Genomic DNA, 15,902 nt, shown 5'->3' on the forward strand with positions numbered 1-15,902 from the left:
ATTTATTTATAATACAGTAAGTGCTATTGGCCAGGGGTGCTATGTAAAGGTGAAAGGTCAGGACAATCCCAAGGTCCCTTGACTGCCAGGGGGCCCAAAAAATAGGTAATAAAAAAAGTAATTAATTAATAAAGGGTGAGGCAACGTGATTTTTTTCATGGGACGCAGAGTTCCTGGCTGCACCCCTGCCACTGGCTATATGATATGAAAAAAGGAACCATAAAATCACATTCATTTAGACAAAAACATATTTTACTTACTTTTTAAAGACAACTCCTGAAAGTTCCAGAGGATGAGACACCTCCTTTAAGGAGACTTTGGCGAGCTTCCACCGCTGAGAAAGGCTGCTCTCGTCCGATGAATTCAATTCTTTCATGGGTTAGCTTAGCTGCCTGACTGTCACCCACCACATGGCTGTGTTAGCTGTCGTTTGTTGTCAGCTGCCGTGAGCCTCCAAAACTCAGCACACTTCGTCAAGTGTTGTTCTTTAAATGCCGTATTAAAGCCTTTTACTGCCGCAAGATAGTTTTCATGGCATGTGTTAGCAGTTAGTCTCCACGGCAGACATTGCTTTTGCTTTGAGTGAAAGTGGGAGGACAACACCGCCCAATATGTTAGTCAGGGCAAACCACTACACTGCACCAAAGAATCACTGTGGGCTGCAATAGTGCTAGCCACAGGTGATCGGCGATGACACAGGCATTTATCGGCAGGCAGATCGATAGCTAGCTAGCTAGCTAGCTGCCTAGTTAGATAGATAGACATCTCATTCACTCTTAGTCAGCAATAATTTATAAATACAACATTTGGTGAGTATAACGTAGATTTTTTTTGTGTTTTTTGGTACCACATCCATCATGACGTGACATCAGCGCAAGATGACAGCGACAGCCAACTTTTCAGGAAAAGCTTTTGCAGGGGTTCCTGGGTTTGGCCAACTTTTACCGTCCCTTTATTCGGGACTTTAGTAAGGTTGCCGACCCTCTGAACAAGCTTACATCAGCTAAGATTCCGTTTGAGTGGTCGTCGGGGGCCGATCTGGCCTCCCAGGTCCCGAGGACCGCTTTTGGGTCTCTTGGTCGCTCATCCTCGACCCCACCCTCCTCTCCGATTTCGACTGCAAGTTTCCTGACAAGCCTGGTGGTCCGCCAGGTGGCGTCCGTTCAGTTTTTTTGGGGGTGGGGGTGCATACTGTCATGCTCCACTGTGACACTTTACGCTGTAAAAAAAAAACGAAACAGTGAATCCGCGAAAGGTGAATCGCGATGCACCGAGTGCAACATTGTAGTTCTAATATTATTTTACTGTCTTTAGGTGTTTCATCATAATGGTTTTTAACATCATAAACTAGTTGAAATTTGCTAACAATCTATAAAGCAGCGACCCCCAACCCTTTACGATCGTAGTGTGTCAAATCCCTGACGGACTTTAAAAAAAAAATATATATATATATATATTTTGAAAGTGTCACTTCCGGTTTGTGTGTTGCAAGCGGTCACGAGCGGTTCTCGGCCACTATCGGTGCAGAAGTCATTGCTGATGTGAGTTTTAAGAGCTACTGTATATTTGAAGCATTAATATACGAAGTGTGTGGGATGTTTTATTGAGGTTCTGATGTCGTTATAGTCGGAATGAAAGCGGTGCTTATTAATTAACAATGATATGCACGTACGTCATGGTAATTATCCAAATTAGATGATGACATCGTCTATGTCCCGCCTCAGCTAGCACACTGAAGACCAAGCAAGGTGAATACACATATCTTTTTGAATCATTTCAACAAAATCACGGATAGAAAGTCAGTAAAAGTTTCACTCTAATGAGAGGAAGCAGAGAGGAGTCTTACCTGTTAGCTTAGCTCATTGCAGTCACTTTACATTCAAGCAGCAGGACACATCAGGACTCACTTTGCTGTTGTTGCAGATGTGCTGACACGACTTTGTACATTTCTCTCTTCGTGGTGACAAAAGTAGTTGGTTCGTTTTTTGTTTTTGTTTTTACTGCTAGCAGTTAGCGTGTTAGCTGTTTTTTTTTACTTGAAGCCAGCTGCTCCACTCTGGAAAAACGGACCCCGCCCTCTTAAAGGGGCCACACCACTTCTTCTGGTAAGGAAAAGTGCACTTTTTTGGCGGATTTTGGCGGATCATCCACAGTCCTTAAGTGAGACATGAACACACACGTCTTTCTCTTTTCTGTGCATTCTAAAGACATAAAAACAGCTAAAAAGAATAAGGTCATGAATAATAATAATACTACATTTTATTTATGGAGCGCTTTTCAAAAACTCAAGGACGCTTTACATGGTAAAAGCAAACAAAAGAAAATAGAAATAGAAACAATAGAAAATAGCAAAATAACAAAACCAAAGAGCAAAGTTCAGGAGAAATAGTTACAATTGCATACAAAAGACAAGATTAAAAGATTGCAATGTGACGTATTACTTAACATGTACGTTTTAAAGAGTCTGTCTATTAAAAGCGGCGCAGAACAAGTGTGTTTTTAAGTTAGTCTTGAAAGTGGTAAGGTCAGCAGTGTCATGGATGTGCGGCGGAAGTGAGTTCCAGAGGGAGGGGGCTGCAACAGAGAGGGCTCTGTCATGAATTGGCTCTGTCCCCCCAATTCATGCATGTAATGGGCCCACTATTAAAACACCAACAACATTTTGTAGTTGGAACCATGTAGTAACAGGCACATTCATGATAACATGTAAAGTATTTTTGGTGATTTTAAGCATTAGTGGAACTTCCTTCCTGGGTGCGTTGATTTCACATAGAAAGGAACGCTACACCTAGCGTGAACTTTTCCATAAACAAAAACACAGCAGCAGTGGCGGCAGCTCCAATATGTAGCGTGACCTTTCGGCAGTGGCCTGGGGCATTGTGAGCAAGTGTGTGGTGAACCTAGTCGCTAGTTGGCTAGTAGCAAGCCGGTGTGGTGTATTGTAATGTATTGTACTTTATTTATCCCACAGCAGGGAAATTCACTTGTTACAGCAGCAAGCAAGATACGCAAGTAAAGAATGCATAGTGACATAGTGACTATGACATGGTTCAGGTGGTACAGGTGTTGTAGAGCCTGACAGCGGTCGGTATGAAGGACCTGCGGAACCTTTGCTTCTTACAACGTGGGTGTAACAGTCTGCTGCTGAAGGAGCTGCCCAGGGAAACCACAGTGTCGTGTAGGGGGTGAGAGGTGTTGTCCATGATGGATGTCAGCTTAGCCAACATCCTTCTCTCCCCCCTTCCTCCACGGAGTCCACAGAGTCATAAAAGGTCTGTAAGAGAGTCCTGCACACACCAAAGGACCTCAGTCTCCTCAGCAGGTGGAGGCGACTCTGGCCCTTCTTGTAGAGGGCGTGGGTGTTGACGGACCAGTCCAGTTTGTTGTTAAGGTGAACAGGTGTTAAGGTGTGGTGTCACTACACCAGTAAAGTAGTTCTTTGGCATAACAATGTTAATAATAATAATAAGCTGTAGCTTGGTTAATATGCAGGTCACATTAAACGGAGCATTGGTGGCGGTTTTTGGAGTTACACATAAGGATGACACATAAGTCTCACATAAGGATTGTGGATGATTCCAAAATCAGTGCACTTTTCCAGCTCCAGCTTCCCTGCAACCCTGAAAATGAATGAAAAGACTCACACATTAAGACAACAATGAAAAAAAAAAATGTACTGCTTTTGTCCGTTAGTTAGTTTCCAAGTGTTTAAATGTAACAAGCTGACTCTGTCAAATGAAATGTAACATTTTGTAGTACAATGTGGTGTTTTATTGAAGTGAAGTTACTTTGAGATGATCATGAACCAATTTAAAGTGTTTGTTTCTCCGTTTGGAGTGATGAAGCGCTAACGAGCGTGTCCCGGGGGACGCCATTAAGGCGACGGGTCTCACGCGGCTAAAGCCACGGACAAACATGTTGACACCAATGAGTGACCTTTGACCCCAGGGAGTTCACTAATGATGTGGGGTTTTTTGTTGTGCAACAGCAAAGCAGAGGCTAACAACATGTCATACTTAAAGCCTCGTTTGTAAGGTTTTGCTGTTGTGGTGGCCTTCAAGGACCTTGATGAAACCACGATACGGTGAGTTTGTGTGTGTGTGTTTGTATGTGTGGACACCAACAACAGAAAGTAGAATGTAGTGAAAGAAAGTGAAAGACGATCCCGCCAGGTAATCACAAACAATGCCTTCTTTGCTGTGTTATGGCTCGCTAGGTGCTGCTGTTTGGATTAGCAACGCAGTTGAAATAGCGGCAAGCAAGTCGTACATCAAGGCTCACGGCTCTGCCGTCTTAGGAGCTTGTGTCTTTCGTCAGTTCGTGTTTCATTTTTATGAATCGATTGTGTCCCCCGTACTTCAGCATCCATCCATAAACCACCCCCCGCATCAGACCCTGCATCCAACCTCCTTCAAGGTAACAGAGGGCATGAGCTGCAGCCTCTTTATGGCGCGCTCTTCTCTAGCAGATATCCGCAGCAGTCTCCACTCCTCTTCCTCTTCCACTCAAGCTTGACAGTCGCTCAGAAACATGGAGCGCACCTCGCGGATAGTGCCGACAAGAACATGAGGTGCCTTCACAGACATTGGGTCATTTCCATTCCCAGGAAAAGATCCGAGACCCACTGAAAACGGTTCCAGGACCCACTTTTGGGTCCCAACCCACCAGATGAGAACCACTGGTCTACAGAATACCCATAAGACTGACGACAATTAGAGATGCGTGATATTGGCTTTCTCACCGATATCGTCCAGAGCTTCATCGAAACCGATATCAACCGATTTGCATTCAGACATCACAAATAAATCCTGTCATATTAGACACCGTATTCCCCTTTTCACTAGGGTCGTGGGGGTATGCTGGAGTCAATCCCAGCTGACTTTGGGCGAGAGGCCTGGACGGCCAATCGCAAGGCACATAAAGACAAACAACCTGCCACACACACATTCACACCTTTGGACAATTTAAGAGTTGCCAGTTAACCGGAGTACCCGGACAAAACACCATACAGAGATGCCACCACGCGATCCTTGGTGCTTTAATTAAACTCAGGTCTTTCTTCGTGTTCCAGAAGATCAACACCCTCCTCCTCGTCAGCTCCCACGTTCACTCATTAGCTTGTATGTTGTTGTTTGTTGAACATGTGCAACAGTGTAGCATTAGCACGGGATTAAAAAAATAAAACGTCATTAATACGACCTCAGTCTGTAGAAGAAAGGACTCGTTAAGCAGATAATTAACAGTGTGTCCTCACAGGAAGCGAGAGCGGCGCTAATTAGCGTGGAGGAGCAACGACGCCTTCATCTGAACTTCTGACGACACGTTTCATTTCACAAAAATACACATTTTTTTGTAAAATAAGAAGGACATATTTAGGCTAGCGCACAAGCTAACTGAAAAAGACGAGTGGAGCTAAAGCGTCATTTGTGAACAGCGTGATTGCTCCTCGTTAGGACGATTTCCCTTCTCCGTGATGAGACCCTGGAGTTTAATTTGGGTTCTGTGACCAATCAAAGTGCTGCTGCATTCGGTAACAGTTTCCCGCGGGACATTTCATGGTCGGGTATAAGACAAAACAAGACGCGGCGCGTCCTGCTGTGAACGATTGGTGCCAACAGACAACAGGTAGGACGACATGCACATTTTTACCGGTCACAACAGCAGCGTGCTAGCTGGTTAACACGTGATCCGTGCACGTGTGTTTCAGAGGTGTCGAGTGCCATGTTGCCGCCGAGGGAGAAGAACTCGTCGCACAATGCCTTCATTTTCCGGGGCTTCCCCGAGCTGCACGAGCATCGCTGGCTGGTGGCGCCGCCACTGGCCGCCGCCTATGTGTCGGCGCTGCTGAGCAATGCGCTGCTGGTGTACGTCATCTGCAGCGTGGAGCGCCTGCACAGCCCCATGTACCTGCTGATCTGCATGCTGTGCGCAGTGGACCTGGCAGCGGTCAGCGCCATTGTTCCCAGCACCCTGCTGGGCCTGATGCTGGACTGGAACAGCATCTCACTGGCCGGCTGCTTGGCGCAGATGTTCGTCACCCACTTCCTGTCGTCAGTGGAGTCCACCTTGCTGCTGGCCATGTCGCTGGACCGCTACGTGGCCATCTGCCAGCCGCTGCGCTACAACGAGCTGGCCAACTCCTCGGTGTTCATCAAGCTGCTGCTCTTCACGTTGGTGCGCAGCGGCACCGTCATGGCGACACTGGTGGGCCTGGCGGGCTCGCTGCGCTTCTGCGCTTCCAACGTCATCCTGCATTGCTACTGTGACCACATGGCCCTGGTCAGCCTGGCCTGCGGCGACACGCAGCACAGCCGGGCGGCGGGCCTGGCCGTTATCGTGTGCTTCGTGGGCGTGGACATCCCGCTCATCTTCTTCTCCTACATGAAGATCCTGAGCGCCGTGCTGCGGGCGGCCGGTGAGGACCGCTGGAAGGCCTTCCACACATGCGCCACTCACCTGATTGTCATGATGTGCTTCTACCTGGTGGGCAGCGTCACTTTCCTGTCGCACAACCTCAACATCAACATCCCCACCGACGCCAACACCGCCATGGGCCTCCTCTACATCCTCTTCCCCGCTGCTGCCAACCCCGTCATCTACGGCGTCCGCACCGCCGAAATCAGAAACGGCTTCTACCGCCTCTTTCACCTCCGAGAAGCCAAGGTCTTGCCCGCCAACGTGAAGACCACCAAACTAAACGACGACTGAGGAGGTTTTCCAATAAAAATACTTTTTATTTCATTAGAAATCCACACCATTGTTCCTATCAAAGCATCAAGTGATGTTTGAAACTGAAGAGTATCAAACCAACGAAGAAGACGGTGGTGGGTGGGGTGGGGGCACATACCAACACAGACGACGAGGCCAACAGTGAGGGGGCGGGGCATCTTCCTTCAACGGGCAGCCATATTTTAACTAACATCATCGCTCCTCGTTCGGAGCTGCCAAGGTTCTTTTTGTACGTCCACACAGGAATATATCTCGATGAAGACCACGTCTTGATGAAGTTGCCACAAAAGTTCACGTCTCACGGTGTCCTCCTCCCAATAGCGGAACGAAAAGTCTAAGAATCCTTTGGCGTTGTTTGCGCTAGCCAAGGAGCCGAGCCGAGTCAAAAGGGGTCCTTCGCGGTACTGGGCCGGCCTCCTTCGGTTCTAGTCCACTTTACTCTGGAGCTCACTGGAGGCACGTGTGACCGTGTGACCCGGGAAGGCACCTGAGGAGAAGACACGCCTTTGTTACGTTCATGGATGAAGACATCCATCATTTGCACCAACAATTAATAAAACAATGATTGTTGCAACCCAAATTCCCTGATTTTGCCGTTTTTCCGCAAAGTTGCGATATTTTTACATTCAACTGCATTTCATCAGTGTGTGACTTTTATGAATTTATCATCAATATTTTAAATGTTCTTTGTGCCCCAAAAGCACAGCACTTCAACAGTTCCTCCAGGATTTTGCAGGCTTTTTTAAAATGATTGTCGTAACCTAAAAAAACTTGATTTCGCAGTTTTTCCGCAAAGTTGTGATATTCTGAGGTTCAACAGCACTGCATCAGTTTGTGATTGTTATGAATTTATTATCAGTGTTTTAAATGTTCTTTGGGGCCGCACGGTGGCCTAGTGGTTAGCATGTTGGCCACACAGTCAGGAGATTGGGAAGATTTGGGTTCGAATCTCCGTTGGGCATCGCTGTGTGGAGTTTTCTCCGTGCGTGTGTGGGTTTTCTCCGGTTTCCTCCCACACGTTAGGTTAATTGGCGACTCTAACTTGTCCATAGGCATGAATGTGAGTGTGTTTGTCTATATGTGTCCTGCTGTTGGCTGGCGACCAGCACAGGGTGTACCCCGTCTCTTGCCCGAAGTCAGCTGGGATGGGCTCCAGCATACCTGCGACTCTAGTGAGGATAAGCGGCATAGAAAGTGTATGGATGGATAAATGTTGTTTGTGACCTGAATCCCAAAAACACAGCATTTCCCATTTTTTTCCACAAAGTTGCAGTATTTTTTTCAATAGCGATGCATCAGTTTGGAATTTTAAAGAATTTATTATCCCTTTTTTCAATGTTCTTTGTAACCGGAACCCCCAAAAGCACAGCATTTCAACAGTCCGTCCAGGATTTTGCAGGCTTTTCTTTGTGATTGTTGCAACCTTACATTCCTGATTTGGCCGTTTTTTTTTCCACAAAGTTGCAATATTTTTTCAATAGCATTGCATCAGTTTGTGATTTTATTTATTAGCAATGTCTTAAATGTTCTTTGTAACTGGAACCCCAAAAGGCACAGCAAAATATGCTTTATTTGCATATTAAGCTCAAGTTTTTGAACATAGGCGGCTGCGCTGCGATGGAAGTTGCAGCGTTGCGATAAAAATTGCACGAGAAAAGTGAAAGTGTCAATGAATGGTTGTTATGGTAACTCTGTGTAATTATAATAGGCACCTTTGGTGAATGAATGTGAATGAACAAAAACACTGAGAAAAACACACAAAAAGGTGCAACATAGGCTTCGGCCACAAAAAAAGCACACCTATATTCTGGTAAGGAAAAGACTAAAAATGATATCTCAGCCTTCACTTGAGTAAAAATGTGTATGATCCGATTGCCGACAAAAATATTCGCCCAAATTTGTCCTCGGTTCTTGTACACCGTCTTGGTTATCGTACATTTGTGTGTAACAAACGACTGTGTTTGACCCTTTTGTACGTTGAATCTTGTGGTATCGATAAAGATGTGGACGATACTCCCAGCATTGCTTGTTTATTCAGCCATCCTGGATCACACACCCAACACTCAATCTTCTGATACTTCTAATACAAAACTACGTATCCTGAAAAGCACATTTATTTGAAAAATTCTAACTACGGTAGCCTGTTTGCTGCATCACCAGTAAGTTCCATCCTGGCCAAGAAAATGCAAATCAAGGACATGGTGTGTAATGCGAAAGGAGCAAAATAGAGATCACAAACAATCTCTGCTCCTTGCCGTCTTCCCAACAAGAGTCTTCAAAAATGGTAAAAGGGTTATTCGGATTTCCTTCCTCGTTTTGTAATTATTTTCTGCAAGTAAAACTAGAATTATTTTGTATAAAATGCATTTAAAAAAACATTTTAGTGTATTTCCCGTGGGAAAAATTGCATCGCTTTTCGTATGTTTCTTTCTGCTTTCGTCTGACCTTTTGGAACATGTTACTAACAAAAAGCGAGTTACCGGTACACGGACTACTCTAAAGTATATCCAAGCTTCATTTCTAGTATTCCCCGCTGAAAAGATGTACTGTAGTGAATACGAGGTCATTTTCAATACATTCAATATGGATTCAGTGTACGTTTCGTGTATTTAACAACATCTCTTAGCACACTTACCTACCTGCAGGATGCTGCCGTTTTTACACACGTGACCAATTAACACAAACGCGTGTGTAGTTTGCAAAACAAACACCACCAAAGTTTGTTTTACTCTTAAAAGGCGCTTGCTCATCGTAAACTTTCCTGAAGGTGCCAACACACTGCACGTAGTCTACCTCCTCTTTCGCTGACAACCCTATGGAACCCTTAATGATGGTGATGTACATCATTTTTGTTGGTAAATGAGAAACGATGAGAGATTATCATCCCAGGTCCACATCTCTGTCACAGTAAACAAGGAAGCGAGGGTGTGGGTGGGCCGTGCAGGGATGCATGTGATTGGTGATTTGACCTGCGCATTTTGGGACAAATTCGCTTGCGCGGGGAAGTTGCAGGAATTGGACAGACAAGTTGCGAGTACGTGGGGATGAGTTTAAAATTTTTCAGAATGGGTAAGATCGCGAAATCCTGGACAGTCTGCATTATTATTCCTATTTAATATTAAGTTTCATGATGGCGTGAGCCACGCCTCCTTACCCACAATGCCTCAGTGTACTGTACCCACTGATCTAAAAAAAAAGTCTTTTTTTTAGATCAGTGACTGTACCTCATGTCATTAGAGGTAAAATGCACGAGGCACTAAGCAGCCAGCAGGTGGCAGTGTGAGGCTGCTGCACCAGGTCAAGTGACAGCGTCAACGTCTGTACATGCAGTGATTTGTGTGCGTACGTGTGTGTGTGCGGGGTGGCGGTTGTAGTTAATCCATCACACCAGCAGGGGGCAATGTTGCTCCATTGTAAGACATTAACTGCGTGCACTAAAAATTACCACCAATATTTGAAATATAGGAACCTCTTGACGGCTTTATTTGTAAAATGATTGACTGTCAGGCATTTGCTGATGTATGATCATGAGCAACCTCAAAAAGTCATTCATATGTAAATGTGCCAATAATGCTGGTCAACTCACCAATGAGGGGCGCCGCTCCTCGCCGCCCCGCCCAGCTCGGCTCCGGGCGCCAGCAGCAAATCAAAAAGGGGGGAGGGAAGGTGGAGTATTGGTTTGTGGGTTTGACTGACAGTTAGTTGTGTGTTATTGCGACACAGCGTCGTCATCGTGGGCGGGATCTAAATCCACAACAGTCGTTCCTCGGCGGGAAGCAGCCGGCCCATCCGCCGCCGTCATCGATTGGCTGCATTTTTTAGCACCTGCGAGATGACAAGGTGATGGCAGGCACGTTAGGAGACGTTGAAGGAAAAACGTGGCGACGCAGACGCCCCGCCCCTCTTTGTCACCTTGGCCCGCAGTGGAGGAGGCGGGATGGACAGCCAGGACGCTGGCTCCGCCTCCTCCTCCTCCTCCATTGGTCTGGGAGCACACGTTGGCGTGGCGAGCGGCGTTCTTGTGCTTGTAGTGGTTACTGTGTAGCTTGTACTTCATCAGGAGGATGAAGATGAAGACGAGGACGGATGCCACGATGATGCCCCCGATGATGATGATCATGGTGCCCCCCAGGAACTGAGGAGGAAGACACCGTGAGCACAGAGCCCCGCCCACTACTGCAGCGTGCTTGGCGGCGACACCCACCTGGTCCCGAATGGAGTGACAGCGGCCGTACTCGGGCTCGGTGGCGAAGGCGACACAGCCTACCAGCTTGGTTCCCGTCAACGCTGTGACTCCGTCGTCGTAGACAGCCAGAACGCATAGCTCGTAGTCGCGAGAGGACGCCAGGTCGCTCAGCAGGAAGTACTTGTGATTGGCTGGGATCATCCTGGAGGAGTTTAAGTTTAAGTCCGGTGAACAACGGCCTGGGGTCCACTGTGACAATCTGCTGACTTCCATGCGTGTGTGTGTGTGTGTAAGACATGGAAACATTAACCCAGAATGCTTTGCGGCAGCGTCTCACCTGTAGATCAGGATGTCGTCGGTCGAGCTGTTGTACTGGATCTGGTACGTGCGCACACCTGGAATGTGGTTCTGTGGGGGCCACCTGATGAGGGCAGTGCTGGATGTGAGGTCAGAGACGGTGACCCGCTGATGGTCGGAGCGCGCCTGTCCGCCGCTGATGTTGGACTTGATGGACGTGGGCACGTCCGAGGGCCCGGGGTCGGCCTCCAGTTTGGAGTCGAAGTGCGGCGACGGGTTGACCACTAACTCCACCGGCGCCGTGGCCTCGCCGGCGGCGTTGGACGCAATGCAGGTGAACTTTCCGGAATCCTGCAAAAGGTCAAACGACAACGTGTTGTTCAGTGGGCAGCGCCGAGCGAGGTCACCTACGCGGCAGACAACCTTGACGGAGGCCTTGAGGATGTCCAGAGAGCCGTTCTCGTAGCAGACGGTTCTGGAAGTGTTGCCCATCAGCTTCCCGTCGGGGCTGACCCAGTGTGTGGAAGGTTCCGGGTCGCCGATGGACTTACAGCGCAGACTGACCTCCTGGCCTTCCATCACGAACATCTTAGACGTGTGGCGAGTGATCATCGGCGGTTCGCACACAAACTCCTCCTGTGGTGGTGGAGAGGGACATAAAAAGTCAAGCTGACTTCCTAAAGACCACAAAGCATTATCTATCCTGCTAGCGGCCTGAGTCAGGACGCTGATTAATATTCATAATGCTGGGGGGAGGAGCTCTCCCCCATGACATTATGGCTAGCTGCCATGGACAAAAAGTGATCACAACGATTGACCGTCAGCTGACAAACCTCACGGATGGTCCAGAAGTATTTCCCGGCCAGGTCTTTGGGCGAGGCGCATGTCTCCAAGTCGTCCTCTCGGGTCAGTCGGCGCAGCCACACCAGTTCGCAGTTGCAGTGCAGCGGGTTCCCGCCAAAGCTCAGCACCAGTGCGCTGAGCGGCGAGCCCTTCATCTTGGCGTAGACGGGAATGCGCAGGAAGAGCGGGTCAGGTGGAATCTTCTTCAGCTTGTTGGACGTCATGTCCAGTCTGGACATCGTGGACATGAAAGACACATTAGCGAATCAAGGGGACGCCTGGACGAGGACCGCCGACTCGCTGTTTGAGCACCTGGCCAGCTTGTGCAAGTTGGAGAAGATTCCCTCGGGAACGCTCTCGATCAAGTTGTGGTCCAGACTGAGCGTGTTGACGCTGACCAGCAGGGAGATGGTCTCCCACGGAACCTCCACAAGGTTGTTGTAGCTCAGGTCCAAGTCCTCCAGGGTCTCCAGGAAGTCCTGAAGGGGTCGAACAAGACAACGTCAGTATTACATGGTCATAAAGTAAGAGACTCGTGGACTTGGAGAGACACCTGGAATGCTCCATGGGAGATACTGTGGAGTTGGTTGTTGGCCAGGATCAGGTGCCTCAGGTTGACCAGGCCCTGGAAGTGAGCGTCGTCCAGCGTGGTCAGGCGGTTGGAGTCGAGGTGGAGGGCGTGGAGGTCCTGGAGGTCGGCGAAGGTGAAAGGTCGGATCTGACTGATGGTGTTCCTGCTCAGCGTCAGATGAATCTATGGAGAAGACCAACGAGGGACGTCAAAGGCTGATGTAGCTAAACCCTTATTTACAGTAGAAGAGTCACGTGAGGGTGTGAGCAGGAAGTGACCCACCAGGCTGGACATGTTGGCAAAGTCGCGGTGTCTCAGCGTGGTGATGAAATTGTCCATGAGACGCAGCTCGGCCGTCTGGCGGTCGATGTTTGGCGGGACGAAGAGCAGGCCCGTCTTGGCGCACAGCACCGTGTAGGAGGGCAGCAGGTTCTGACACGTGCAGCGTTTGGGACACAACATGGACGCCGAGCACAGGGGGAGGAGCCAGGATGCCACCACAAAGACCAGGGGGAGGAGCGGCGACGACGCCTCCATGATGATGACGCCACTGCTGACAGACACACACACACTGCAATGTTTTACACCTCCACACCAACGGGGGGCGCCACCACTTGCGGGCAGCTGACTAGGCCACATGACTCACTGATGCCAGTGAAGTGCTGAGTGTTAGCATGCTAACATTAGCAAAACAGAACCGCTTAAGGGATGAACGTACAAAAATTCAGAGGGAAGGCGGTCCTCTTCTGACAGGACAGCGAGCAACCCCCGTGTGGGTGGGGCTACGAGTGACAGAAGGTCCTCATTGGCTCGTCCAGCTGTCCATCAGTGGCCTGCGGCAGAGAAAGACATGTGGTCATATGGTCTATCTATTTTGTTCAGCACAGCATGACAACTTTGTTTTTGTTTTTTTTGTGGACACAAAATGCAGTACTGTTGACATCAATTAGCGACACATCATTCATTCATCACATTTTAGCTAGGAAATTGTCTGCTTTGTGTGCCATCTTGTTAGAACATTGCGCCAGTGTGACAAATAAACACACCATCACGCGACAACATGCTAATAGAGCTAGCTGCTAGCCTTTCTTAACAGCAACCACAAGCTAATGGACTAGCTGCTAGTCTATTAACAGCAACCACAAGCAACCATAAGTTGATGGACTAGCTACCTGCTAGTCTTTTTAAGTAGCAACCACAGGCTAATGGATTAGCTGCTAGTCTTTTAAACATCAACCACAAGTTAACGGCCTAGCTAGCTGCCAGTCTTTTTAAAGAGCAACCAAAGGCTAATGGAGCAAGCTGCTAGTCTTTTTAAACAGCAACCACAAGTTAATAGACTAGCTACCAGCTTGTCCTTTTACATAGCAAACACAAACTCATGAACTACCCACTGGCCTTTCTAAATAGCAACCACAGGCTACTGGAGCTAGCTGTTCACATCTTGTGTACTGTGTTTTGTGTGTGTGTATGCTTATACACAGTTGACCTCAAGTGCTCATCGTCACGGAAACGACGAGCCATAATAACCATATGGTCATGCTTTATGTGGATGGAACTGGTGTGTGTGTGCGTGTGTGGTTGAGGGGGTCATGGGGGTGGTTGATCATTGTTGCTCCACCACAGCCAAATGCCCCTCCCTACTGTGACTGAAGTAAGCCGCCGTCTGAGATGATTTGTGGCGTTCTGAGTCGCTTGGAGGGCCCGCTGTAATGGAGGAGTTGTGACGGATGGCGGCGTGCAGCGAAGGGACAGAGACGAGCGTGCGGCGAAGGGACAGAGACGAGCGTGCGGCGGCCTCCATCGCTCAGCGGGAGGGAACAAACGACTGATTTTCTTATTGGCGGGAAGACGCTGGCAGGAGCGTGGGCGCTAATGCGCCGTGGAGAATGTTCTGTGATGGAGCGTGCACGGTGACGTGCGCTCAGGAGCCGGCGAGGAGCAGCTGGGGCGTGCACGTTGACGTGATGGATTGTTTTAATATCTCATCGGACCCTTTCCCGCTCCGGAATGTTCTCCTTAAATAACACAGCCGGGCCGGGAACGTTTGCTTTTACGAGGCGACGAATGAGATGTCTCTGAAGATAAAGATGACCTGCGTCTCTTAGCAACCTTTAACAACCAGGCCGTGTCCGCTTCACAGGTTGGACCAGAACAGACTAGACCAGACTAGATTAGATATGACTACACCAGACCAGACTGAACCGGACTAAACAAGACCAGACTAGACGAGACATGACTAAACCAGAGCAGATCAGCCTTGATTTGACTTGACTAGACTACGCCAGTCTACACCAGACAAGACTAGACTAGACTAGATGAGACATGACCAGACCAGACCAGACCAAAATAGACCGGACTAGACAAAACTAAACTAGACCAGACTGCACCATAGTAGACAAGACTAGACTAGACCAGACCAGACCATATCCGACTGGACCAGAATAGGCTTGACTTGACTACATCATACTAAACTAGGCATAACCAGACCAGATCAGCCTAAAATAGACTAGACAAGACTTGACTAGGCTAAACTAGACTAGACCAGACTAGGCCAGACTTCACCAGACCTGATTAGGCAGAACTACACAAGACTAGAGACTAGATGAGTTATGACCAGCATAGGCCACACTAGACCGAACTAGAATAGACAAGACTAAACTACACGAGACTGCACTATACTAGACGGGACTAGATAAAACAAACTAGGCTAGACCAGATTACAGCAGACCAGACTAGACCGGACTTTTCAAGACAAGACCAGACCAGACTAGATGAGACATGACCAGACCACACCAGATCAACCTATAAAAGACTAGACCATGGACTAGACCGGACTAGAACAGCCAAGACAAGACATGACCAGACTAGACTAGACCAAACCAGACCTACCTGGACTACAGCTGACTTGACCAGACTAGAGTAAACTAGACTGCACCATACTAGACTGGACTGGACTAGACCATACCAGACTAGGCTAGACATGACTACACCAGACTACACGTGACCGGACCAGACTAGATCAGACTGCACCAGACCAGACTAGACTGGACTAGACAATATGTGACAAGACCAGACTCGATGAGACACGACCAGTACAGGCCATATCAGCCTAGAATAGACCAGACAAGACCAAACCAGACCTACCTAGAATAGATTACATCAGACGTGACCAAACTAGACTAGACCAGGTCCAGAATAGACTAGACTAGACACGACCAGACTATACTAGCCCAGACTAGGCCAGACTACACATAACCAGACAAGACCAGATTG

At 48.2% G+C, this 15,902-nt stretch overlaps 2 protein-coding genes across 4 annotated transcripts in view; one reads left to right on the plus strand and one right to left on the minus strand.

Annotated features, from left to right (window-relative positions):
* Positions 1 to 2,358: 2,358 nt before the first annotated feature.
* Positions 2,359 to 15,902, minus strand: part of si:cabz01090165.1 (uncharacterized protein LOC100333421 homolog) — a 36,556-nt gene continuing 23,012 nt past the window's right edge. The window contains exons 2-12 of one of the 3 annotated variants that reach the window (XM_054794199.1): positions 13,345 to 13,459; positions 12,909 to 13,179; positions 12,609 to 12,809; positions 12,368 to 12,534; positions 12,046 to 12,286; positions 11,636 to 11,848; positions 11,253 to 11,563; positions 10,934 to 11,117; positions 10,642 to 10,864; positions 10,316 to 10,554; positions 2,362 to 7,216 (exon numbers count right to left, since the gene is read on the minus strand). In XM_054794199.1, coding sequence (XP_054650174.1) covers positions 10,439 to 10,554; positions 10,642 to 10,864; positions 10,934 to 11,117; positions 11,253 to 11,563; positions 11,636 to 11,848; positions 12,046 to 12,286; positions 12,368 to 12,534; positions 12,609 to 12,809; positions 12,909 to 13,163 — 1,911 coding nt within the window. In that variant the 5' untranslated portion in view covers positions 13,164 to 13,179; positions 13,345 to 13,459 and the 3' untranslated portion in view covers positions 2,362 to 7,216; positions 10,316 to 10,438. Of the gene's footprint in view, positions 7,217 to 10,315; positions 10,865 to 10,933; positions 11,118 to 11,252; positions 11,564 to 11,635; positions 11,849 to 12,045; positions 12,287 to 12,367; positions 12,535 to 12,608; positions 12,810 to 12,908; positions 13,180 to 13,344; positions 13,460 to 15,902 lie in introns of all 3 variants that reach the window. The other 2 variants (XM_054794197.1, XM_054794196.1) reach the window with 2 other exon arrangements.
* LOC129191463 (olfactory receptor 52K2-like) lies at positions 5,722 to 6,708 on the plus strand. The gene has a single exon (XM_054794838.1). The coding sequence runs from the start codon at positions 5,722 to 5,724 to the stop codon at positions 6,706 to 6,708; it is 987 nt and encodes a 328-aa protein (XP_054650813.1).

This window comes from Dunckerocampus dactyliophorus, chromosome 12 (assembly GCF_027744805.1).
Source record: "Dunckerocampus dactyliophorus isolate RoL2022-P2 chromosome 12, RoL_Ddac_1.1, whole genome shotgun sequence".
NCBI classification, from domain to species: Eukaryota; Metazoa; Chordata; class Actinopteri; order Syngnathiformes; family Syngnathidae; genus Dunckerocampus; species Dunckerocampus dactyliophorus.